The sequence below is a fragment of the Neodiprion virginianus genome, chromosome 5 (genome assembly GCF_021901495.1).
Source record: "Neodiprion virginianus isolate iyNeoVirg1 chromosome 5, iyNeoVirg1.1, whole genome shotgun sequence".
Lineage (NCBI taxonomy): Eukaryota > Metazoa > Arthropoda > Insecta > Hymenoptera > Diprionidae > Neodiprion > Neodiprion virginianus.
The window spans coordinates 4080286-4107208 of NC_060881.1; the positions used below are offsets into that span (position 1 = coordinate 4080286).

The 26923-nt window shown below is 37.1% G+C and overlaps 2 protein-coding genes and 1 long non-coding RNA gene across 4 annotated transcripts; 1 reads left to right on the forward strand and 2 right to left on the reverse strand.

Annotated features, from left to right (window-relative positions):
* Nucleotides 1-6444: 6444 nt before the first annotated feature.
* Nucleotides 6445-13528, reverse strand: LOC124305801 (uncharacterized). Its single transcript, XM_046765637.1, has 9 exons — nt 12750-13528; nt 12303-12651; nt 11250-11493; nt 10804-11130; nt 10574-10639; nt 9764-10331; nt 9320-9554; nt 9051-9239; nt 6445-8954 (listed from the first exon to the last, which is right to left on the reverse strand). Exons 1-9 carry the CDS (start codon nt 12904-12906, stop codon nt 7061-7063), a joined length of 4029 nt encoding a protein of 1342 aa, XP_046621593.1. The 5' UTR covers nt 12907-13528; the 3' UTR covers nt 6445-7060.
* A 3500-nt stretch (nt 13529-17028) lies between these two features.
* Nucleotides 17029-17706, reverse strand: LOC124305532 (uncharacterized). The gene is made up of 3 exons (XR_006908402.1): nt 17633-17706; nt 17289-17368; nt 17029-17114 (listed from the first exon to the last, which is right to left on the reverse strand). It is a non-coding gene; the product is annotated as an uncharacterized LOC124305532 (long non-coding RNA).
* Nucleotides 17707-20148: 2442 nt separating this feature from the next.
* LOC124304933 (uncharacterized) lies at nt 20149-26590 on the forward strand. 2 transcript variants are annotated; one of them, XM_046763738.1, is made up of 7 exons: nt 20149-20411; nt 20547-23566; nt 23716-23952; nt 24064-24440; nt 24530-24784; nt 25087-25273; nt 25350-26590. In XM_046763738.1, the coding sequence occupies exons 2-7, from the start codon at nt 20606-20608 to the stop codon at nt 25368-25370; spliced, it is 4038 nt and encodes a 1345-aa protein (XP_046619694.1). In that variant the 5' UTR covers nt 20149-20411; nt 20547-20605; the 3' UTR covers nt 25371-26590. The 2 variants fall into 2 exon arrangements, with proteins under 2 accessions (XP_046619694.1, XP_046619693.1); XM_046763737.1 differs by having other exon boundaries at nt 20149-20378.
* The last annotated feature ends 333 nt before the right edge of the window (nt 26591-26923 follow it).

Here is a 26923-nt window from a genome sequence, read left to right on the forward strand (position 1 = left end):
TGAAATTTTTATTTTCGGTTACCACAATCGAGAAATACAGTTTTAGGTAAAAAAAAATGAAAATTACTTTTCTAGTTTGCCATTCTTTCTCATTACGATCACTGTTGCCATATTTTCTTGCAACTGTTGCGAAAATTTAATGCGTAACGTTTTAACGATAAATTTTGGTTATCGGTAACCCCCCCCCCCCCCTATTCTACGACATTCCGTGCGATAGATCTATGCAAGGATCGCGAATCTACGGTCACAAAAATGATCGTTAACCGAAGGAAAACATTCCGAACAGCTACGGCACGACGCCTGGCTCGATGGAATTCACAATCAGTCTAGTTTACGCGCATCTTCCAGCCACTTAGGCCTCATTATGTCCTCCAAATAGATCTACGTATTTATCTTCGCAGTTACCGTGTATATTCATTAACATAATTGCTCTAAAGATTCGTCCTTCTTATTGTCCCGAGTTTACAATAATTTTACAAACATATTCGCATATCTACACGTCACGGATACTGAATTTTTTGGTATACGATATATTTAAAAAAAAAAAGAGTTTATTGTCAACAAATATATAATATCGTATTAGTAAATTTTAGTAGAGCCAAATATGATTTTTTTTTTTACCCGTTGACAAATTTTTATCGATCATTATTTGGTTCGATTAAAATTTGCTAATCAATAACGAAACATTCGTTTAGCCATGTATTCAAATATATACATATATGTATACATATGTACATTTGTTAAGGGTAAACAAACTCTTTTCTCATTATACGTTTATTCTACTTCGAAGATTTTATTTTCACACCGCATTATTACAGACTGTGCAGTTGTTTGAACAAAGATAAATTTTTCCTCAATTTTTACCCCAATCGAATCGTCTGGCTTATTAATTGGTGCAACAAATACAAATACAACGCGATAGCTTCCTCTGTTCGTGGCAATTTGTCGACTGATATCTATTACGACTTCATGCATTAGTTGAAGGTTCGCCGAGCTGTACGAGCGGAGATTGGCAGCGTCTGATTACCGACAACTCCAGACAAATCAATCCCGGACTGTAGGTCAAATTGAGGAAATAAAACTATCCGAGCACCATTCGATTATAATTGAATAACATAATTTTCACAATTTTACGCGCCGTCAAATCTACCGATTTTCGTATTATACGAGCGCGTTTCGGCAAGATGGCGTCGAACGTAGCGATCAGCTGATTATTTTCGTATAATTGTAGGATAATAAATAGCTCGTTAAAGCTGACAAGCTTTTATTTCGATAACCAAATTGGATAAAACACGAATTAAAAAACGCGATGCGAACCGTTTTTTTTTTTTTTTTTTTTTTCCGGATAAAACACGAATTTGAAAACGCGATGCGAACCGTTTTTTTTTTTTTTTTTCTCTTTCATCGATAAACACAAAACGATTAGTTTTTCCAATAAAAATAACTATCAGTCTATTGCTCCCGAGACGTGGGACGCCAATTCGATAATTGTAAACACGTACGAGAGCAAAACGTTTAAACTTTAAAGACTCGATGTGAGACTGACGATCGACGAGCGAATTGCTGAAAACGGAAGCGGGCGGAGGATTAAGGAAATTGCGGTATCCTTTACAGGGGTGAAGAAGAAGAAGAACAGGAAATGAGAAAAAAAAAAAAAGAAAAAAATTTAACAATTACGGTGAAAGTAAGTGAAAAAGAGGCGGGCATTTCGCAATAAACGTTTCGAGAATGCGAATGAGCGGCGAATGCCGACGAATTGTGGAGCCGTTGCGTCAAAAAGTTGTATCGTCGCCGTGTTATCGCGATTTGGGGGAAAAGAAAGAAGAATGCCAAGTCACTTTCAACGTTGTCAACAAAAGAGCAAAATTCAATACTACGCAAAAGTAAAATCAGATCAAATTTGAAAGTAACACGACGAAACCATTGCGAAGAATTGTATAAAAAAAAAAAAAAAAAAAAAAGAACGATTTTAACGATCGTCCGTGTTCGAATAGAAAATCGTATCAAACATTATTCATTTATTTTTTTTCATTGTACAAAATCCGTTCCTTCTTCCAAATACTGCAAATCCTATATATACAATTTACTAGACATACATTTTTGGGCGTACACAGTACGCAATTTCTATATCTGCACAAGTTCACTGCACTGTTTAATAATACATAGTGTTTTCTTTTTATTTATTTATTTTTATTTTTTTTTTGTTATTCTATAATTCCGTTTTCGCGCAGTCTCAGTTACAGCGGAATATCGTACACACAAGTTATACGCATATTTTTAAAAGCGTAACCGAAACCCGTGAGCAAGAAATATTTGTTTAGAATTGAATAACCATAGTTTACAACTGCCGAGGGAAGTTTCGGTTACCTCTTAATCAAAATTTTCATCATAGCGATGATTTTTGAAAAACGTACAAACTTCAAAATTCACCGTTGCACGTCAACCGTATGTGTACGTAATCCCCCCCCATTTTATTTGCTGCGGTGTTTCAAACGTCAAAAACGATTGCCTCTATACGTCACCGCAAATCTAACGACGTGATATATACATATATTAAAAAAAAAAAAATCTTTTTTTGTTTTTGTACAAACTCGAAAGACTGTCCGAGCTTTTAGGATTTGTTTGTTTGTTTTTTTTTTTTTTTTTCCATATTCTCCCAACATCTCATCTTTCTACATTTTTTATTTTTATTGTTTTCTCCTTCTTTTTGTAATTTCAAAGAGAGCAAACTTAGCAAATCATAAATATTTCAAATAGCTGCCAGCGTTGTACAATTAATATAAAAGACACAATTTTCAAAATAAAAAGAAAACAAATCAAATATATATATACTTCGATTTTGCACCAGTATGATAATCGTGCGATAAAATAATAAATAAAATCATTGGAAATTTGAGTCAAGTTTCGAAAAACAAACGTGTTGTACGTGTGTCATACTATTATGAACGTATTGAATTGTCAACTTTAAACTAATAATAAAATTTTACACGGCCAATCGATACCGTACAATATTTTTTTTGCTTTTTTTTTCTAGGTCATTCTCATTCGCATGCGTTTTAAAAATTAATTAAGTAATTTCTCACTATGGCGTGTAAAGCCGCAACAACAAACTGTTTTTCGTAAAACTGATTGATGAGATTGCGAACTTTCTATGCCTTTAATTAAATTATCCCTATCTACATATTTCTTTGGAACTATAATATTACAACGAAATTATTACCATCATTTATCACCATTATCAATGATCATAATCATATAATTGTGATAATAATATTATTAATATATATATATATACACACACACACACACGCACATACGGACATTGTTTGACTATATAGTAGTTATACATGTAATTGGACTGTGAACGCACCGTGAATATTATAGCCCTAAATTTGGATACTTTATCCTCACCGAAGACAAATTGAATTGAAAAACGGAAGGAAAAAAAAAAAAAAACGACAGTAAAACGATCAACTAAAATAAATAAAATGAAAGCTGCAAAATCTGATTTGTATTATTGTTTTCTCTCAATAATACCTTGGATCATAGTTAATCTGTTGTTTGAGAGAGAGAGAGAGAGAAAGAGAAAAAACAAACAAATATTCAAAAATATTCACGCTAGTTCAATCCCGAAATTTACAATATTATATTCCGTATATAACAAAATTATCACAGATATTTCAAAGTCTTTCCAGTTATATGAACATATTTTTTTTTTTTTTCTTGTTTCCTCTAAGATCAATTTTTATTCGTAGTATAAATAGTTAATTCTTTTTAATTTTCCAAAATTATGGAATCCCGAGTTTTTAAATAATGATTGTTTTGGACGATGTGTACGTACGTGCAAAACAATAATGATAGATAATTAAATCGGTGAAAAGCAGCGTTTGACAAAAAAAAAAAAAAATGAAAATACACGCAGCAGACTGTACAGGAAACATTAGTAATAAATCTGCCAAACACGTCGAGTAAAAAAATTAAAAAAACCAAAAAAAAAAAGACCAAATAAAAATTCAATATCAACAAACTGCGACACGTGGGTAAAGCAATGAACTGTAGTCGGTTTGAATACGTCGAGGGTGATATTGTAAGCATTACATTTTAGCCTCTTACTCAGATCCGATAGTTTACAGTTTATTTTTTTTTCTTCCGTGAAACGGGCAAGTTTTATCCAATCAACGCTGTGTTTATAATACACATATTTTCATATTCGGCACTTTTTTGTTAACGCTGAGAATAAAAAAAATTAAAAAACAAAAAAAGCGTCCACGTGAATCATAGTCTAGACAAATATGAAAAATGTGAAAATTATTTGGAACAAAAAAAAAAAAAAAAATAAATAAATTGTCTGGATATATTTGTCGTGAGCAAAAAATCAATGAAACAAAATGATAATGAAATATGATCATTGTCGGTTACTGCAATACGCACAAGGGACTACAGTTCATATGCTGCAATTTGGGTCTTGGCAAGGATTGTCATTGTTTTTTAAAATTTTATTAAGCAACCTGATTTAAAAACTAAACGTTTTCATAATACAAGAAAGAGGGAGGATTTACTTTATTTATATATGCACATATATATATATATATATATATATATTTATATATGCATAGATATTAGATCATTTCGCAACTACATGACCCCTACCACTAGTACGTATATTACACGGTATCCTATCGCTTTTTAAGCAATTTTTCATGAAACGATATTACAAAATAAAAACTGCGATACATCGTATCAAAAAAAAAAAAAAAAAAAGTAAAATAAAATAAAAGAACAAATCAATTCAACCTCACACTATGATCTCCGAGTATTTACACATTTTTTTCTGCGTCCATCTGAAGAATATATACATATATATATATATATATATATATACTTCCGAATATAAATTTAAAAACTAGAACAAAAAAAAAAAAAAAGAAGAAAGAAAAAAAACAAGAAAAAAAAATTAAATTGCGAGTCAATGGTGAAAAAATTTTCTACGCATCTATTGAGCGACGATGATGAATCGTTATTTCCCTTTCTTTTGTCACTCCAAATTCCAACGCCCATTGGAAAATCGATATCAAACAAGCGACAGAATGATATTTTCTTTTTATTGTTGTTATTGTTATTATTATAATTATAATTATTACTATCATTATTATTATTTAATATACAAGTGGTCAACTACAAGCTACGTGTTATATGCGTTAATGTGTTTATATATGTATACGAACGTGGTACGATAATATACACGTAAATCACCCACTGCTGATAAAAACTTGAATTGTGAAAAGTGGTACAGTAGTGGCGTGCGCAAAACCTAAAACACGGGCATTTTATCGTTCCACTTTCTCTCTCTCTCTCTCTCTCTCTCTCCCTCTCTGTCATACTTATTTACATCGAAATTATTCATATATCACATTATTTCTCTCGTATATGCGGTAAATAAATGTGACTAAATTTACTATTTACTATTAATATTATTATTATTATTATTATTATTATTATTATTAAATTTTCTTCTCCTACGCAGTGCGACTTATTTACATACATATTGCAATACACTATATTGAAATGCACTTGGTAATGATGGCCGAGAAGAGAACAAAAAAAATGATAATAAATGAACAAGCTGCAATGAGAAAATCCACGCACGCAGTACAGCGATGAATGTAGGTAAAAGGTTGTATTTATTAATACACGCGGAAGTTATCATCCATATATATTTATATAAGTTTATAAAAGTATGTGATGGAAGGAAAAACAAAAAAAAGGTATAAAATTTTTTGGTCAACTCGGGTCCTTCCGTCGGATAATCAAGATTTTACGTAAGACTGTGAGAAGATGAAAGAAAGAAAAGAAAGAAAAAAAAAAGAAAACAGAAAGTGCAAACAGGATTCATTATTGAAAATTTTTCCTAATCTCTCTCTCTCCCTCTCTCTCCCACTCTCGCTCCTATCTAATACAGACTATAAATCTTTCAATTAACATCTATATCTATAAGCATGATAATAAGCACACGTGAGAATTTGATATACACATTAAACTTTGACAATGAGAAAATTACAACGATACCCCGTGATTTCTTTTCAAATATTACTAACTTGACTCTTTCATTTTTTTCTAATTCTAACGATAAGTATATACTTTGTGACAAAATTTCTGTAAATGTTCGTCAAAAGTTAAACACCGTCATCCTTCCACTTCAATTAAATGATTAAATAATGTGAAACAAACCCCCCTAGATCACCGCGCGCTGCAAGTTCAAACTATCATTGCGGAGAAATTCAGCGTAAATACACGATACGATGCGATACGATACGATACGTGAGTATGTGTGCGTGTGTATAAATATATACTTACACAGTAGGAAAGAAAATGAATACACGGCATAATAAATATAATTAATTAATTAATCAATCAATTAATATGTACATTAAAACACCTATTATGTCAAATACACGAACCATATTATTACAATATGTATATCATTAGGTACGATATCATAAACACATTTTTGCGATTTTATTTTTTTTTCATTTTCTTTTTCTTTTTTACTTTCAAATCTCATGTTTGCTAAACAGTTTCTTCTCATTGATGGGGGGGGGGGGATGAGAGTAAAATATAAAAACAAAAAAAAAAAATTAAAAAAAAAAAAAAATTTGGAAATAGAACAGAACAAAAGAATCCATGCGGTTATTATTGTAACACGTATATACTACTAATAAATTTCACGTTACAATCTTTCTTGTACTTCCTTCCGTACTACCGGAAAGAAATACATCGTCGTCTTGTGTTCGTTAACAATTACTCACTACTACCGTTTTCCGTTTTCGGGGTTAAAATAAAAAGTTTTTTTTTTTTTTTTTTTTTTTTTACACGTCGCGAAGAGATCAAGAAAAAAAAATCAATAATAATAATGATAATAATAGTAGCATTTTATAGTTTCGATTCCCTAAGTCTTAGATATATATGGATATATGTATATAATATCCATATATATATATATACATATATACATACACACATTATCTAACCATATAATCAATACCTATTTATAAGAATAATCCTACCAATTGTTACCCCGACCTCGACCCCTGAATCCTCCCCTAAACTGACTGCTGCCTCCACGCTTCTGACCTCTGGGACTAAAATTTTCTCTAGGACCGCCACCCCTGCCTCCACCTCTGTCGACCCAAGGTGCCCTGGGCCCACCTCTGAATCCACCTCTACCTCGGGGAGGTCCGTTGCCTCTCCAAAGTGGGAAGGGAGATCCTGGAGGTCCACCACCTGCGCCGCGTGGCCTAAACCCGGAATTGGAACTGTCGTACTCATAGACAACGACAGGGTGAATTTCCATTTGGCCACCGGTAGTCATGAGAGATCCGTTTGGGCCGAGCAAGTGGCCAGTAGGCATCAGCGGTCCGCCAGTCAATTGGCTGATCGGTGGACCATTGGGTAGAAGTGGACGTTTTTTTATAGGCGTACCTTCGACCTGATTGTGTTGCTGAGGATTATTTTGATGATGATGATGATGATGATGATCATCACCGAAGTTTCCGCCGTTCTCCGACAGCTGCCTTTTCAAATTGTTATTAGTCTGCTTGTTGTTAGAGTTCATGAGCGCCTCTAGCTGTTCGGATAGCTGCGTGGGCTGCTCCACTTCTGAATTCGACTCCAATGACTCCAGCTGGTTCTCATCTCTAACCGTCTCCCCACCTTCCTCCTGTTCTTGCTGCTGCTGCGGTGTTTCCTCCTGTAAAATCTCAGTCACCGTCGGCATTTCCACCTTCGCGATATCTTCGCTCACCGCAGTTTCTGACGCGGTCTGATTTTGTTCTTCAGGAGTTACTTCCGGCCGCATGACTTTCTCCAGCACAGCTTGAACCTCGGCTGTTGTTTCTTCGGACGGAATAATCGCGTCGGTTTCCTCCGCCTCGATACCTTGATGCGTAGGCTGCATTTGCTCCTGCTGTGAATTCGTTGCTGGAATTTCCTCGATTTCATTATCAGTCGGTATTGATATCGGCATACCGTCGTCGTCGAGAACTACAACAGTTTCAGGGGGTTGCAATAGGAGCGGTCTGTTATTTGGCAGGATTTCCGTCGGAGATCTTTCACTGTCCGGTTCTTGACCGAAATTCTTATTCGGTCGCCGGTTGTTCATCTGGTTGTTGACAAGAATTCTCTGCTGATTGTGATCATCGGAAAATCTGTCCCTCCTGTTACGAGGAAAACCGCGACCACGACCGCGTTGATCGTTCCTCTGAAAACCTGGATCTCGCTGATGATGGTCAGCGGGCACCGTGTACCTCCCGCACTGTAGAGGCTCACCCTGAAAATCTTGGCTGATTCGTCGCCTGTTTTGATTATCCTGAAACTCGAATTCTTGTTGCTGCTGCTTTTGTTGCTGATTCTGGCGAAATTCCTGCTGCTGTTGCTGCTGATTGTGGTAAAACTCTTGCTGCTGTTGTTGTTGTTGTTGTTGTTGTTGTTGCTGTTGTTGTTGTTGTTGTTGCGGCTGCTGCTGATTCTGGTGAAAGTTGGGTTGATTTGGTGGCCGAACGTTCGGCTCGTTGTGACGGAATTCTGGAGGATGATTTTGGTGAAAGTTCTGCTGATTTGGTCGAAAGTCAGGGCGATTTTGATGGAAGTTTAACTGATTGCTGTGAAAGTTTTGCGAACTGTGATGAAACTGCGGCTGATTTTGATGGATACTGTGAGAATTTGGTACCGGCAGCAGCGGAGGAGGGCGAGATTGTATCTGACCACTAGGTGGCAGGGGGATCATTCGCATGTCCATGTCAAGGTGATGACCTGGTGGTGGGAGCAAAGGGCGCATATCTCGGTCTTGCGATCTTAGATCAACGAGAACCCTGCTGCTCTTTTGCTTACCATCACCTTCGTCGTCGGACATTTCCATGTCGACACTCTCGACGATGTCACCTGGCTGCATTTGTTGCCTGGTAATAAATTGAGAAAATTTTTCATACGTTAATAAATAATCTGCCAAAGCAGATTTGGATCCCACTCCGTGTAAGGATAAATAAATCGCGTACCTGTAATCCTGGTCGGTCGGAGGCCAGGCGGAATTTGCATTGCCCAATATAGACAGCGACTGATCTGTCGGATTGCTGTGATTCGCAGGGCTGCCCGTTAGACTTATGAGATTCCTGTGATCCACATCTGCACCTTTCATCAGTCGATGTGGCAACTGATTTTCCACGTTTAATGGCAATGGTATTACCCTAATTTACGCACGTAACAAGGCATTAGACTCAGTATCGATTTGTAACAAAACGTTTCGTAAAATTTATCAATACGTTACCTGTGATCCACATCGCCGCTACTGCTGAGCAGAGGTACTTGAGGTTGAGAGTCATCGTATTCTATAGGATCAATAAACCCAGCTTTTTCAAAGAGTGGTGGCGACTCGGGCGTTTCCGACAACATATCATTCTTTAGTCTTGCGCTCGGCCAGACCTCGTTTGCAGAATCCCAACGCTCATTACCGGACCTGTCACCGGTATCTGGTGGCCAAATTTGGGGCATGGTATCATTTCCTGGGGGATTTTACAGTGGAAGCATCTATTTCGAATATTTCAAATTGTGTGGAATTGTTTCAATGGAAATTGAGCACAGGTTTTCATGTTGTGTACAATTCGTCGGATAATCTGATAGGGGGAACTTGAGTGAAATCAAAAATTGCGATGTTTGATATGTGAGAGAAAAATTTCTCACAGCTCTCTGTTCGATTCCACGTGTTTCTTACCTTTCTCATCCCAGCCAGACGGTTCCTTGTTCAATTCATTGGCTGAGGACCAGGTGGGAAATTTTGGGGGAAGTTTGTTGTAGCAATTTTCATCATCCAGAAAAATTGGCGGCGGCATAGGCGGAGGAGGTAAAGGGTTGACGGAATTCGGTGTGTTGTCGAAAGCCAAGTTCATGGTAGTGTTGTTTCCTTGACTATTCTGACTCGAGTACGGAGAAGGTGTGTGCGAGTCAATCGTCAAGCTTCTAACTCCCTGCAAAGGCGTGCTGTGCGGCAGTTGCTGACAATTGCCCAAATTGCTAATTGGCGTATTTTGCACATTCATTCCTCTAGAGTTTACAGGAGTGGATAGATGTTGCTGTAGCGGCGATGAATGAAGGTAATCTCCAGGTGGTGGAGACTTCATCGGTGTTCCAGATGCGTCCAATCCGAGTCCGGGAATGTTTGAACTGTTTGAAATTGCCTCGGAGGATGGGAGCACAGACTTTAAAAAACTTGAAATGCTGAATCCATCACCTGACCCTTCTGCTTTTGAAGGGCGCATGTTAATAACTTCAATCGGCTTTGCCTGTAAAGACAAAAAAATTTGACACACATATGAAATTTCAATCAATCGTTGAAAATTATTTTATGACTGCATGAGTTTCAATCGGTTACAGAGACACAAAATTACTCATAATTTGTGAAATTTCTTTAAAACGTATCATACTGTATACTTTTGTATGTTTAATGTTTTGATTTCGCGAATAAAGAAATAATGAAATTAGAATAATAAAATATTAAATTACCACTATATTAAATGAAACATACCTCCGAGGAGTCATTGTACTGGCTCATTCCTGTAGGAGTTGCCGATCTGTCATTGAATATATTCCGCTAAACATCAAATCACACACTATTAGTAATCAATTGTTGTCACTTTGAAGATAAAAAAAAAAAAGTAAGACAAATCAATTTTAACAAGAGGCTAGTTACATTCAGGAATTCAAGTGACGAGTTGTTAAAAATATAGTAAAAAATAGTTAAAAATAATAAATTACCGTATCAAATTCGACATTTCCTCCCATGAAGGACGAGAAGTTACCAGTAAAGTCACCCGACATGTTCCCCTGTGACTGTTCGGGCGCAGGTACAGGCATTGGCTCATAATCCTGCCTGTAAGAACCGTACATCGACGGAGGCGGAATATCAATCAGTGACGATTGATTAATGCCATGATGCTCGTCACCGGGAAGTTCGATATCACTATCTGGACTCGGAGATGGTGCATTTATGTCTGGCGATGGGATTGGGGACACCAGCGTTGGAAGTAGCTCATCGAGCTTCTTCTTCAAATTTTTTACGCGACTACCAAAGTTTCTGTATGCCTGAAAGACGAAAAAGCAATTGGAGTTTCAAGTACCGAAACACAACAACTGAGTTTCATTATCTTAGATGCATAAAAAATATGCAGATAAGGTTGTTCTGTAATGATATTGAAACTTACATTTGTGACTATTTTCACCTCCCCACGTTGAGTTTCATAAAACTGATCCGCCTGTTCTAGTAAATCCAAAACTTGCGTTCTTTCCCTGATTTCCGCCTCCAGTGCGGAAATATAATTCTCAATATTTCCCACCGCAATGTCAACGTCTTTTTCCGCATCTTCCACGTGTCTTCTGTCTTTTAAGGATGCGCACAATTGCTCCGCATTATCAATATCCGTGTTGCTGTCTCTCAAATCTTGCAACCTTGCGTATTTAGAAAAAGAATTCATTAATATTCACCACCAATAGTGAAATGCATTGAAACAATATAAATGGTTATAGTTTTTCGAAAAATTCAAGAATGCAACATTCACCATTCTATACTAATTGTTATGCATTATACAAGGTATCATTCACTTTCATTAAAAAGTTAATGTTCATAGAAAAAAGGAACATCCTATGCAGCAGAGATTAAAACATTTGTTATACACTTAAGATAAGTACAAAAAGCTGAAGTTAATAATATTGTAGTAATAATTCACGTTTTTTGTAAAATGTTTACTTCGCAATTACAGCAATGTCTGATATGCACTGAATTATAATAAGGTTAAATATATTCTTATATTGAAAACTAGAAAATAGTGATTGTCTCTTTTCTTCTCCAAGGTTTCATTACATTAACGTTACTAATTTCAGCCTCATATGACTAAAGAAAAAGTATATCCACATTTGGTTCCAAATTAGCCAAAAGTTCTTAAACTTTTATAACTCATAAAATGTCTCTTATATTTTAAGATTTTTTAAATTTCCAGCTCTTATCGCTACCCTAATTATTTAGTATTTTTTTCTGAACAATAATAACAAATGCATATCTTTCTTTTTTTTTGCAACTTCGGTATAATGTTAAATTTTCTCATAGGATATGTAATCTGAGAAAAGTGAAAAATAATAATATTGTTTGGGAGATACTGACTTTTGGTAAAACTTTGAAACAAAAATAAAGAACAAAATTCAGGTTCAGCTATTTCAATGGAGCGTCTACAGTTTTCAAGTAATAAATGCATATTTCTTACCTTGAGTCGGTGGCCTGTTCAAGAGTAGCGCAAGATCTCATAGTAGAGATCAGCAAACTGGCTTGAAATTCATCATTGGTTGCAGTAGGCTGTGGGTCTGGTTTTTTCTTAGGGGCTGCGGACAGCAAGCCAGATAAATCAGCCAGAAATTCTTCATCGTAAACTTGACGCTGATCCCATATTTTGAAGATCCTTAATATTCTGTGTTTTACTTTCTCGTCCCTAACCATAGTCGTGGCTCGTTGCAACGTCGTACCCCACGACTCAACAAACTCAAAGTTTTTACGCTTCGAGTATTGAATGACGTCGTTTGCCAGGTAGAAAAGCGTCAGTCGATGCTCAACTTTCACTGTAGAATGAAAATGGATATAAGTAAAGATTAAAATAAATGAGAGATAAAGGTGCTGTTAATGCGTAACAATAAAAGAGCGACTGCTGGATTCTTACCTTTCTTCAAAACCTGCAGCCAAGTGGCAACGATCTTTTTGTGATGCGGCCGCCTCTCTAGGCACCACGATGATAGGGCCTGTATCGATTCTTGCGAATCTTTCAGAGACTGCAGCCTCTTTTCAAACAAATCAGTATCGAACTCTGCGGTAGCCATTATGGTGTAGTATTCTTAGTTCAAAAATTGTTTAATTAAAGTTTGTCAAGCGACAGCTTACGGAGCACATGCCATCGATATTAGCCCCGAACGATGCGGGGACAGTTGTTTTAGCGTCATACTATTGAATACACCGAATACACTTTGCCGAGTTAACCAAGCAAGAGGTCTTAAATTCGAGAGAAAAAGATGAAAAAACTGAGAGAAAACTAGATACACACACACACACTGCCGTTTAGGGTAGCGTTTATGCTAATACCGAGATGCGAATTACGCTTGTCGTATCCGCGATCACTTGCAAATTCATGTAGTTTAATACAGGTCAAAGATTTTCATCGTACACCAAATCGCGAACGTACCACATTTATCGGGGGGGAAAAATCTGGTATGTGTATATTGTGTGTTGTAGCGCTGCATGCGAGCCTCTCGCACGCCAAGAGCGAGTTTGCAAACAACCAGTTTTGCACGTTCAATTCACTTTAAAACACTACGTTAACACTTCACCACCGTTCTTCGGCTTGAGATCGCTTATTTCCGATAAGAAATATCACCGTTTACAACGTATTTATAGCAAAATTAATACCCTTTTACCAGGTAATCGGAAAAACAAAACTCCGCCATACTTTTGGTGGTAAAATACGACCGCGCAATGGCCGGCGTGGCGCCACACACTAGGTACTCATATACATATATATATAAAATTTCAAAAGTACCCAGCAACAAATTCACAATTTCTCCGACTTTAATAAACCTTGGGATAATTGTACCGAAAAGCATTTATCTGCGAAATGTCAGCGCCGTTTACGGGCACGTGACGAAAGAAGGGAAAGTTGGGGAGTAAGAGTAAGTGAGAAAGAAAGAGATAAGAGTGAAATGTAGGAGCAGACGGCGCGCGTACAAATGTCTCACCATGTGCCATAACACATACGACATGGGCTGGATTTTCACGAGCGTTGAATCGACGCGACGGCAAATTGACGCTGCGGCGCCACGCTGTTTACGGCAAATAAAAACGATCCTGAAAATGGGTACCAACGCAACAGCCAAATGCCGAGCGTCAAAATTACGTGCTGAGTCGGTGCAGGGAGTAAGAGGAAAGGAGACCGATCTCTGTGCTGCAAATTCTGCAGTGATTTTCAAGTCTCTATAGTAATACGGTATTCTGCGGTACTCAAATTAACTCAGGTTTTGGCGAACTGCCCGCATGGAGATCGGTCTCCTTTCCTAATGTTACCTCAGTTCCGTTTTGATCATAAAAATGAAAAAATCTACGATTGTTAATTGAACTTAAGGAAATACATCACAAGTATATTAAAAAATGATGTTATTGCAGCAAGAACGATTGAAAACAAAATTGACTGCAAAATTTCGTAACGGAAGTAACGTCGGAAATACTTGGGATATATCGGAAATACGAACTGAAGTCGTTCCGATGTAACTTTCGTTATCAACATCGAAATCAATTTCTGATACAATCCTCAGAATTGTTAACAGCCCTCTGAAAATCGAATTGGGGATGTGCTATGAAAAATTGCTGATCGGGGAAATATTTTACGTCAAAAAATATACTCTCCCAAGCCTCCAGAGGTGAGATATTTCTCCGATCAGCAATTTTTATACACATCTCGATTCGATTTTAGAAAGATTTATCAAGGCTTTATAGACGATTCCGGAATTGGTTACACAAATCGCTTTAGATATTCATAAAATAAAGTTTCATCGGAAATACAAAACATTTGATTAGCTGAAACAGACAAGAAGTTTGATTACCTGAAACGGTTAAAAAGTTTGGTTAGCTGAAACAGATAAAAGGTTTGTTCAGCTGAAATAGATAAAAGGTTTGGTTAGCTGAAACAGATAAAAAGTTTTGTTGGCTGAAACAGATACAAGATTTGATTAGCTGAAACAGATACAAGATTTGATTAGCTGAAACAGATACAAGATTTGATTAGCTGAAACAGATAAAAGGTTTGGTTAGCTGAAACAGACAAGTTTTTATGAGCTGAAAGTGACAAAAAGTTTGGTTAGCTGAAACAGACGAAAGGTTTGATTAGCTGAAACAGACAAAAGGCTTGATTAGCTGAAACAGATAAAAGGTTTGGTTAGCTGAAACAGACAAGTTTTTATGAGCTGCAAGTGACAAAAAATTTGGTTAGCTGAAACAGACGAAAGGTTTGATTAGCTGAAACAGACAAAAGGCTTGATTAGCTGAAACAGACAAAAGGTTCAATTAGCTGAAACAGACGAAATTATGATTAGCACAATGACAAAATCATTTCTATTATTAATGAAAGAAATTATAAACTTTTTGATCAAAATTAATTTTGTACCTAGAATTACTGAAATAAATATGCTTTATAAATACTTACGAGAAGATTCTTCACTATCACTATACACTCCGCGATTTTTATCTCCGTGAATTGACTGCCGTCTTACATATGCCACTCTGTCTCTCAGAACCAAAAAGTATCAAGTCAACGCGCAAAAGGCGCGGTCAACTTCAACTTGAAAACTCAGTTCTTGGTAAGAAAATTAATTGAAAAGCGGAAGGCTTCACGTATAGAAAATGCTTTATTTTTTCATGTACCATTTACGAAATCGTTAAGCAAAAGGAGCGATCGATCGATTCGCATTTATTAAATGATATATAAAAGAAGTGCGTTTTACCGTATGTTCCATCATAACTCTGATGACGAAATTCCCTTACCTATCCCGGTTTTCCCGGTGTGTAGCTACCCTGATTCTCAATCATCGCGCAAAAGGCGCGTCTGATTCCCGTGATTACTACGCGCAAATCGGCACGATCGATTAACCTGTCAAAAAACCTTCAATATCTAGGACTTGTCGCAAAATTCTGCAGAAACCCAAGCCGCATCTGCGTCTCCTTGAATCCGACACATTTCGATGCGAATTGTTGTTCTGAGAAGCGAATCAAGTCCGGGAGGGAGGTTGGAGGACATGCATTATTGTGTGGCGTGACGGTCGGCGGTCCTCTTCGACGCGACGTCTTCGAGCTCAGCATCTCTCCCCATCTAGCGTACCACGGAACGCGATAGATGGTCCAGAGATGTGTTTTGCCCATTCAGACGATCACAGAGATCAATTTAATGAAATAATTATCGATAATGACTAAATAATTGAATAGACAAGAAATGGGAAATTGAACCTCGTTCAAATTTGAAAGCTCACTAATAATTTAGAGACTCTTGTATTCAAGTCTTTTGAGTATTTCTTGAGGAAAATCACTGTGATCATTTGACGCTGTGGATTACAAAAATTTGTAACATCGCGACACATCGCGACCTTCCTACCCTCGCCTAATTCCCAACGGAACCACCCAACGGAAATGTTGAAGAGATTCACACACACACATCTACATTAAACCCCGCGACGGATCCCAAAACGACCTCCTACCTACCCGATTACCTATATTCGCTCTAAACGATTCTCCATACTTTCCAACACACATCATTCTTCCTCATTCGCGCCGTGGTCACTGTGACTTACTTTTTCATTGGTTACCTGTGGGATGCAAAATGTTTCTGTACTCTAGTCAGCGAAAATACTATTTTAGTGATTGCTGGCTGACTATCGGTACATAAACCTTTTGTAAGATGGATTAAAAACATCCTGAATGCTAATCAGCATTTTTCTAAGCGAGCTAAGCCTGTAGTTATTCGATAGTTGCTGGGTATTAAAAAATTGAAAATGATTCAAGATATATCATGCAATTTGATTACGTTAATACATTCTGCCAGACTTTGAAATGCTATTGATTAAACAATCGTTGGCATATGTTTAAACCTCAGATTTATTCACCACTTAAACAACATCATTCGAAAATTCAAACGTTGGTAGATTAATATATCTGTAGCTAAACACAATTTGTTCTCGCGAATGTCGAGTAAGTGATGGTAACCTGTCGCGATGCTCATTCCACTTTCAGCAACGTGCAAAATTTCTAACTGAGTAGCTATGGTAAAATAGGTCAATTGCCACGTAAAAAAAAGATCCAATTTAAAGTCAAGCAACGTTGCGATCATGAATGAGCCTATCCATGCAGCTAGGAAATCGAAGATTTGTGTAACAATTGTTACCGCCACGCCACATGATAAAGGAGTCCCAGGGAAATACCCGTAACCTAAGACGTGCAAACTCACCAACGTTGCTGAGTAATGGAGAAGTTACTCGGATGTCTCTGCTTAACTCTAAAAAAGCGAAAAAGGAAACTCGAATTAATTTAGCAAACTGGATTTTTAGTTCTCAGGTAAATTATTACTGTTGTCTAGTTCCATATTTATTCACCGCATGTCATGCAATGACAAAAATTTCCAATGCACCACATTGAATTATCAAACAATAATTAACATAAGTTTTCTTACCTCCTCCAGGTTGCTCCACACTTTACATGTAGTAGTTCTCGTAGCATCTCAGGTTGTATGGTGATGACACACTTTTCACACTACAATAAGGATATAATAAAATATTACTTGCACAATTTATTTGGATCATATTTCATGTTACTACAGACTGTCTCAAAATAAGTTACTTGCATGATATTTCAGTGGTTCCTGATTTAATTATAAACGAACTGCAAAAATTAATTAATACTAGGGGCCTCATAAAATAAGCACAGATTTTGAAGAAATGCATAAAATTAGTGAGCAGATAAAATCATTTACGATGAAAAGGGATATGGTAATTAAAAATCATGTTAAATATGTACCTTTCAGTTTTATTCACTGCATAGCTTGTGATTTAATTTCTAGTTCGTTGTCAAAGATCGATTGATTGGGTTAGGTCATTCGGATCATCGCTAAATGTGGTTGACAGTGCTGTAATATCGTTTGCCCCTGTTAACAGGTAAGAAATAACAACATTTAATTAGTATTTGCTTTGAAAAATTAATACACAAAACGTTGAAAAATTACTCTTATTTTTGTAAATATAATGAAGGACTGAATACCAATTAATTTCAACTCACTGACAAATTTCTCAAATTGCAAATAGCCTAAAAGTATAATCAAGAATGATCTCAAACCTGTACCTGCTTTCTAGTCTTCCACAAAATTGCGAACTGTTCACTTTCTGGATTTTGTTTTCAAACATTGTATTACCGGGGTCACTTAATGCGGATACTCGCTAACCTCATTCATTTTTACGGTAGCTCCATTCTGTAATCAGCTAAAGGACAAACGAACAAAATTTTTTTAATATTTGATCTAATTAAACATCCATATACTCAATAATGTTTAAATGCATGCAAATTTTGGTTCGTAGGTAATGCGTTATGCCAAGTTTAGGAAAATCTTGCCAATTACATAAACAAGGGATAAATGAGTGGGATTGTTTAATACCTGTTGTTTATATGTAATAAGTTCATCAGTTCCGCTACCGAGTGGTGTCTTCCACGATTTATCGACACGGCCTTTCAATCTAGGTAATTACTAATGCCAATTAACATTGTTTCAGTTTCTCTCTGCAATCAGGTAAGATAAAAAACATTTTCTGAGTACTTTATGGATCTTTAATAACGATTTGGATAGCATTAAAAATTCACCATATTTATCCAAAATATAACAGGTACAGTACCGTTCATAAGTTAGGGATCACTTTCCAAATTATCGATGAGGACAAAAATATCTCAGCCAAAAAAGTCCTAAAAGTGTTTTTTTTTTTTTTTTCGGCTGAGATGTCGAACTTTTTGTCCGGATCTAAAATTCGAAAAGTGATCCCGAATTTATAAACGGTACTGTCTGAGGAATCATTAACAGTTGACGATTTAGATTCTCTCGCGATTTCGAAACGATTAGTAACGTCGTAATGCCTTAAATTTAGTTAGGTAGTAATAATAAGATTACGAAATCAACCACGCAATAACATTTTCATTTTACAAACGTTCATCCACGTGAAAGACTCGATCCGCGAACCGTAATCAAAGACGCAACTCGCATGAAGGTCACCTTCCGGAAGGCCCGGTTTTCCAGAATGTTAGAAAGAAAACCACAACGGAAGATTATCGGGGCATTTTCTTTTCACAAAACGCTTACCACTATGCAGCGTAATAATTACACTCGATTCCAAGCCCATTCGCAGTTTTTGTGGTATAGTTGGCGTGTAAACAGACTAACATAAATTAAACTTGCTAACAATGCAACTACGCACTTACCGAAAGTCAGCCACACAAACAAAAACAAACGACATTCGACGCAGAGAGTCGAGAATCGAAATCGTTAAAAGCTGAAGTTGCACAAAAGAATGAAAATTTAATACACAACACTCACCTTCGATGTCCTCGGCTGTTTTTATTTCAGAAGCTCGGTTCTTTTATGCACCATATTCTGCATGCCGTTCGTAAATTATTCACAGTAAGTTTGATGAGAATACACTGATCGAACAACATTACATAACCTTTTGTTTTAACCATAAGGCATCGGTGCTTGACTATGTCCCGAATAGTCGAAGTTGGCACATGACGATCTGAATTCTTGACTCACAACTTACGTGATTTCACTACGGCTGCTCGGAAGGAACTGATACCGCGCTGCGCTCGGACACGAGTCTCAACCGGTTGCCAACGACTTACGAGCCGCGGACGAATGTTTGAAAAATTGCCGTTGCACGTATCGTCAGGCGTCAATTGAAATTTTCTGGAGAGTTCCAGCTGAATAAAATACGTTAACCGAAGATATATTCAGTCATTCTTGAGGATCCAATTAGTGGAAAGAGTCCTAAAAAAACAATTCTGAGACGAAAAGTTTCCGAGCTCTGAAAATCGCAAACAAAAGAAAGTCAACCCCTATGGATTTGATGCACTATATCAACATAATTTTGTGAGAGGAATCAATCTCACGCAGTCCGGATACGCCATCAGTTACTTCATCTCGCTTCTGCATTTTCTCCATTTTTTCACACTTACAATCAACAATATTAGATGTTTAAATTCTTCTAATAAAAATGTAATTGAGATTCACTGACCTAACTACGTGTTTCGAACGTTTAGCATTCTGCCGTTGTGTTGGTACCCATGTTCGACGGTAACGGTGTGGCGATGTCGCGTCAATTTGTCCTTGAATCAATTCGACGCCTGTGAAACTCCAGTCATACGAAAATAGGCATAGAGTGCTGCTGCGTTTCTTCTTTACCGATTCTTTGTCTACTCTATGGATTATGTCTCTATGGTTAGAGCGGAACGCTCAAGCCACAGGCTTATGACGCTACTCTCCTCGGCCAGTTTTGTGATTTAATTGGTCAGCGAGAGGGACGTTTCTTATTTTATCAAATGAAAACGCTCTTGTAGCATTTATTAGGAAACAGAGTTCGTTACATGTGTGCAAATGTGTGCGTTGAGTATGTTTCAACAGATCTGCGAACCGCTGCCGTTGCATGAGTGTTCAAATCGCTGATAATTACCTGGAAAAAGATAGAATTTATCAGTAGAGAGGATCATTTTCAATCGTCCGAATGATGTGGTGAGTTCAAAGGCCTCGTTTGACAGCAAAAGGGTGAATTTTAACGCATAGTAAATAATATTCGTTGTATTTTGCGTCGGTGAAAATTTAAACAAAGATTTTTAAGTAATTTGTTTTATTTTTAGTAGTTTCTCATTTTTGTCTCGTCTCTTGTTGTTTTCCTTATAGATAAGCGATGCATCCATCCGTACATTGATCGTCGTTTATTCCTGTGTACACAAGCCACCATGTTTCACGGTATTTTCGAAAACATTGAAGAGGTCCAGAATATCCTAGCCTCTCATAGTCTCGAGCCCGTTGATGGAAATCGCATTTTCGAACTACTCGAGGTTTACAAAACAACCGAAGCAGTCGTCAAAATAATCATGAAATCGCGGAGCAGACCAGAATCTGATCTTCTAATGAACCCCTGGGCCATAAAGGCTGGCACCTCGACCCAGCGCGAAGACCGCTCTAACCGCTCGGGAGTTTTTACCTGCCCCTCGACTGAGATTGACATCACACATTCAAGCGACGACATAGAAATCATTGAGCACAAAATTGTTCGCCCCGTACTTCTGGCCAAGGGTTCGAACGAGCCGGAAGTATTAGACCTCGAGAACTGTCAGATCAACAAAGACATGCCGAAAGTTATAAATCGCGAACCGGAAATGTTACGGTGCGCTGAGAAGGTCAATTATGATCATAAAAGACCGAAAGCGACCAAAGAAATACATGAAAATTTGAAAAAAATGGCAAATTGTAAGGTGGAGAAATCAGCTGTAGAGAACGAAGCAGCGAATCAAGACGCTGGAGAGATGGAAATAGAAATGGCAGATGACCTTTCTACTGGTTTAACTAAATCTGTTCTGGATCCTACTAAAGATGGCCTTGCGGAAACAAAAACACAAAGAGAAGGTGCCGTTGATAGTTCAAAAGATATGTTCGATAGCAAGGGTGAGGAAATTGATGAAAACAATTCAGAGTCAGACTCTGAGGTCGAGATGGACGATGATTATTATAGACTAGTTGAATCAGATAATTTTGAAGAATTTGATGAGTCACGTGACATAGTATCGACACCTCCTAATCCAATTTTGAGACTGACCGATGAAGCTGTGTTTCCGAATTTCCAACACCAAAACACTGAAGCATCCCATTTCGGGCAGGGTGAAAATCGTATGGAGGAAATGCTTGAGGAGAATAATAATGATCCCAATAATAACTTGGAAGATAGTGAAATACTCGATCAAAACATTCTTACTTCTGTAACAAAATATGACTCTGTACCTCTTGAGAGAGATGTGATTGAGGAAAAATCAAGCAGTCCAAAACCTGGGTGCAGCAAAGATTCGTACTACACAGATTTCGATGCTCGCATGGCCCAAGTATGCGAAGATAAGACAGATATCAATCCCACTAAGACTATGAGTGAGAAATTGACAGTCAAGAAGAGATCGCAAGCGTACAAAGAGCGCAATTTACCTGCTGCAAATAATACGCCACACAATGATGCTACGATGATCCGTGATTTGAACTCAATAAAAACTGTACTACCTGGTTATTCTGAGAAGCAAATAATGTCGCTTTTGATTAAAAATATCGAAGCTAGCAATAGAATTGAATTAGTGCTATGGGATTTACTGCCCGATGAAAGACCACTGCCAATTCTTTGTACGAAACGTAAACTGAAGGAGGATGCCAATCCGTCTTCTGTTAAGAAGTTCTTACAGGACGAATGGACGTGCAATAAAGAAATCAAGGAGACGACCGCAACTTCAATGGAAGCACCAAAAACAGAATTAATAGAACCACAAAGAAATGGGATAGTGAAACCAGCCAAACTAAAACTTCTTCATGCTTCAAAAAACACTGTGCAACCAGCAAAACTGCCATTTGCGAATTCTAGCTCACATCCACAGATTCCACGGCCTTTAATGCCGAAATCTGGAATCATCCTGCAACCCAGCAAACTCAACCATTTAAAGCGCCAAGCAGAAGATGAACAAGCTAAAAAGCCGAAAACTTTGATCGATGAATTCGAAAATTTGACAAAAAGCTTTTTTCCACATTATGTTGACCTATCAACTGCATCTGTTAGTAGCAAAAATACTGGCGCTATATCAAAAAAATCCACAGGAACAAAATCTACGGTGCTGAAAGACCAGAATGATTCGCTGAAAAGAAAGGTTGTCACTGAAATGCCGGCCGCTTCAACGAACTCTAAAACAATCGAAATAAACCATCATCGCAACGATGCTAACTTTTCCGATTCTAGTGTAAAGTCCCGAAGTCGCGTTCGTCCCAAGCCCGAACCTGACGTTATAATGTTTCCTCCAGCACATAAAATGAAGAGCAATGATCGTCAGGTGAATGGTGTCGCACTGCCGAAAGTTGAGAGTAGGAAAACACAGTTGCCACAGGTGGCACCGCCTCGGGGAAATCTTGTAGTCGAGATGCTACAAGAAGTTGAACTTTCACTGAAAAATACAGCAATATTGCAGAAGCAGGTAGATTTGGTAACCCACACCAATCATCTGACAGATGAACAAAGAAAGCCTCAAGTTTCTCTACCTGCCAGAAGTCCTGACGTGCCAAGCATTAATCCTTCGCCTAATAATACTCTGGGAGCAGAACAAGTTGAACCTGCTATCAGGGTTCGTCAGGTTGAGAAATCCGATGTTCAACCACCCAAGGAGTTGTTCAATCCGTTGATCAACATTTTTCCAGACGTGGATCCGAACCATATAGCAGATTTGTGTAACGAGGCCAAAGCAAGGAACCAGAACTTGGAATACGTCGTTGAAATCTTGCTGGTGAATGGGTCCAGATATCCTCGCATTGTCAATCCTGATCCAGAGCCACAGGAGTTGAATCCCGATACTCAATACGAAAATCTTCAAGGAATATTTCCTGACGCTCACCCAGAGTATTTGAGAGACATAGCAGAAAGATACTACAATGATCCTGAGGCTATGAAAAATTTTGTCCAGGCAAATCTTGAAGTGCCCGATTATCCGACAATGGCTGATTATCAAAAGAAAATAAAAATTACCGAACAAATACGTCAGTACACCGAGGATTTTTGCATGGAAAAATTTCTTGAGATATTTCCAGATCCCTTCGCCCATTTTGAGGATAGTAAACGGATTTACAAATACAACGTCATCGCTTTCGAGTTTCTGAAATCTCTTTTCAGATTGAACAAGGTATGCTTTTATTTTGTATTCTGCGGAGTTATAAACATCATTCAAAGAACAATTATTAATTATTATTCACCGAGACGATCTCGAATATTAAATTCATGGTAATTTTTTTGTTCTTTTGATACCTACTTAATTCAAGTACTGTAATTCAGGTTGCCACAATACAGAGAGCATACAAATCTCCAAAGCACCCATATCACATAAGTTTGGCCGCCAAAGAACTTACAATCATAGGCCCGGATATGAAGACCAAACGGGGGGACAAACTAATTCCTACCGAAGATATTCCATTGCTGCAAGAGTTTGCTTTCATACGTCACAAGATAGCGATAAAGGAGTACATGAAGAAACAAAAATGGCAAGAGAAGGAAGAGTTCAAAAGACTGAAGGTAACTCGGTTTAATGAAATCTTGGCCCAATATCGATGCACGGAATATTCCTGAAAATTACAAATCAGTAATGTGTGGATCATTAACCAAGTTAACGACATTCACTTACAGGCAAATCACGAGCTGTTGGAATGTCAATGTTGTTTCGAAGCAGAGTGCATGCCCTCAAAGTGTTCGACATGCAGTGAAGGGCACATATTTTGTAAAAGTTGCATAAAGCTGGGATCGGCTACTAAAATAGGTGAAGGACAAACGCATTTCCCATGTTTCATGGAATGCAAGGGTGAATTCACACTGCCGGTTCTTCAGAAAGTCCTGGAACCTACCATGTTTAGTATACTGCTTCGAAAGCGGCAGGAAGAGGAAGTCAAAGCCGCAGGATTGGAAGGGCTGATCTCCTGCCCATTCTGCCATTTTGCTTCCATACCACCGCCTGAAGACAAAGTTTTCAAATGCCTGAACCCCGAGTGTATGAAAGAAACCTGTCGGTCAGTACGCTTTCAACAAATTTTCAATGACAACTTGACGCGCACACGCTTAGGGCACTTTTTAAATACACGTTCATTATGTCAATCAGGCTTTGCAAGGAAGTAAATCACGTACCTCTGCGATGTGACGAAGTAACCAAAGGCGAAGAGGCCAGGCATTATCTCGAAGAGAAAATGACAGAGGCATTAGTCAGGAAGTGTTACAAATGCAGCCGTCCATTTTTCAAGGATGAAGGATGCAACAAGATGACCTGTCCATGTGGAGCGACGACCTGTTACATATGCGGAGAACCTGTCAAAGATTACAAACACTTTAACGGACAAGGTTCCGATCGCGCCGATCTGTGAGTATTACCTATTTTTATCGTATCAACTGAAATCTTTGTCGATTCCTAAATATAATCTCTTCTTCTCAGCCATGAACAATAAGAATTGCTCGCTTCGTTTACGTCTACGGTCAAACTTCCCAATAGCGAACACCTTCGGGACTAAAAATATTGTCCGTTATTCAGAACAAAGTTAACGTGTAAATTGGGCTGCTGGAGATTTTTAAACTGTCCATTGTAAAGAGGAATCCGTTATTGGGAAGAGTCCGTTAAGAAAAGTTTCACTTTATAATGGTAAATATTGACGTAATTTCTTACAGCTGCCCGTTGTGGAGTGATAACAAAGTATTGAACGCAGAGACTGTTCGAGTAGTTGCAAAAGCTGCGGAAAAAGAGATTTTAAAAAAAAATCCACACCTAAAAATCGACGCAAGAACGCTGATGCCTATGTTGCCGCAAGCTTCTAAGGGACCCCATCAAGATATAGCCAACGGTCACATTTTGCCGGTTAGTTTAATGAACATATCTAACTATATATATAACTGTACAAATATACGATAACTTTTTGTAATATTTTTTTTAGATACACATCAGAAGAACGTGATCTCACCAGAAATAGTCGGCAACGAGAGATCGGTTGATTTTCTAATTATATGAAAGATTCAATATTTTATTTATTCGCCCTCTTTTTTTTTTATATCTTTAACTAAAAAAAATCCTGTACTAGATAAGTATTCACAAATATACATTGTTTTCATGTTACATGTGTTAAGCTGTGGATGATAATTTTCGATTACGTTTAATTTTATGTTATTTTATAATGTCAACATCTTGTAAGTCCCAGCATTATTATTATTATTATCAATATTGGTGCAGCTATTACTATTCTCCTACGAGATAGTGAGAGGTTGCTCATATAAATATTATTTTTGCGTTGATAAGTTTGCACGTGTTTTTAAAAGAAAATAGGAAACCGAAAAATGAAACCACTGCAGTGATAGGCAATGTAATATTTTGATCGTTTATATCGTCCAGTTTTGTGCTAACGGAATCCCAAATATCTGCTGGCAGTAGAAACCGGAATCAGATGAAACTGGAGTGATTACTTCGTTGTCAAATAAAAGTTCGATTGAAATCAGAAAATGTTCTAATTTCAATATTTTTGGTTTGCAAATGCCAAGTGTAAAATTTACATACTTGTCTATCTCTAAACTGATGGGTTAAAATCGAAACAAATCGTTGCACAAATTATAATCTGGCATATAAATAAATAAAAAATAATATCATAACCGCATAAATTGAAACTGTTAGTCAAGTAACTGTTACTCTCTTTTTTAGCAAACTTAATGTTGAAGTACCTGATGTCAATTTGTCTTCTGTCTCCATTTTGTCTGATCGCTATTCTTGTATACATTACCGGTACTCAAACACTGAAAAAGGTTTCAAAACTTTATAAGCAACACATAAAAGTCAATCTAGCCATACAAGTTCCGCGTTAATTTATAGTTTATAAAAAAACCTATGCTCATCCGTCATTCGCGTAACTAAAATTATTTTATAATTGCTCTAAAAATAATTGATAGTATGATAAGACTGTTAGAAAAATTTAACCTGCGCGTTCTTTCCTATACATATATTTCAATTCAAAACTGCTCTATGATATGGTTATATTTTTTTCACCTGTTAGCCTGTTGTAAGTCTTGAAGTTACGATTACACATATGTATATTCTACGATGATAAATCTTCATAGTCATTATATAATAATTCGTTGAAAAAATAGATTGATACATTTATAATAAAAAGAAAAAAAAAAGCAAATTAAATATCGATTTATCATTACCTTAATTATAATTGTTTATAGTTTATTTGCGTATTATATAAGTATATTTTTGAGAAACAGAGCTACCCATGCGAATCGAACAGAGTTATGTGCTTACTGAATAAATTGTCCGGCGATTTGCTGTCCAATAGAAGTTTAAAATTGACGATTTACTTATATTTGTTTATTATGACTTTTTTTTCTTATTTTTATTATCACCGCTAAAGTTCCTAATTCGTAAACATCTGCTAATGTCTTAAACCCGGAAAGATGCGAATAGAATATAATAAACACCGCGGATACGTTATTAGGTGACGAAACACGGGGGTAGAATTAT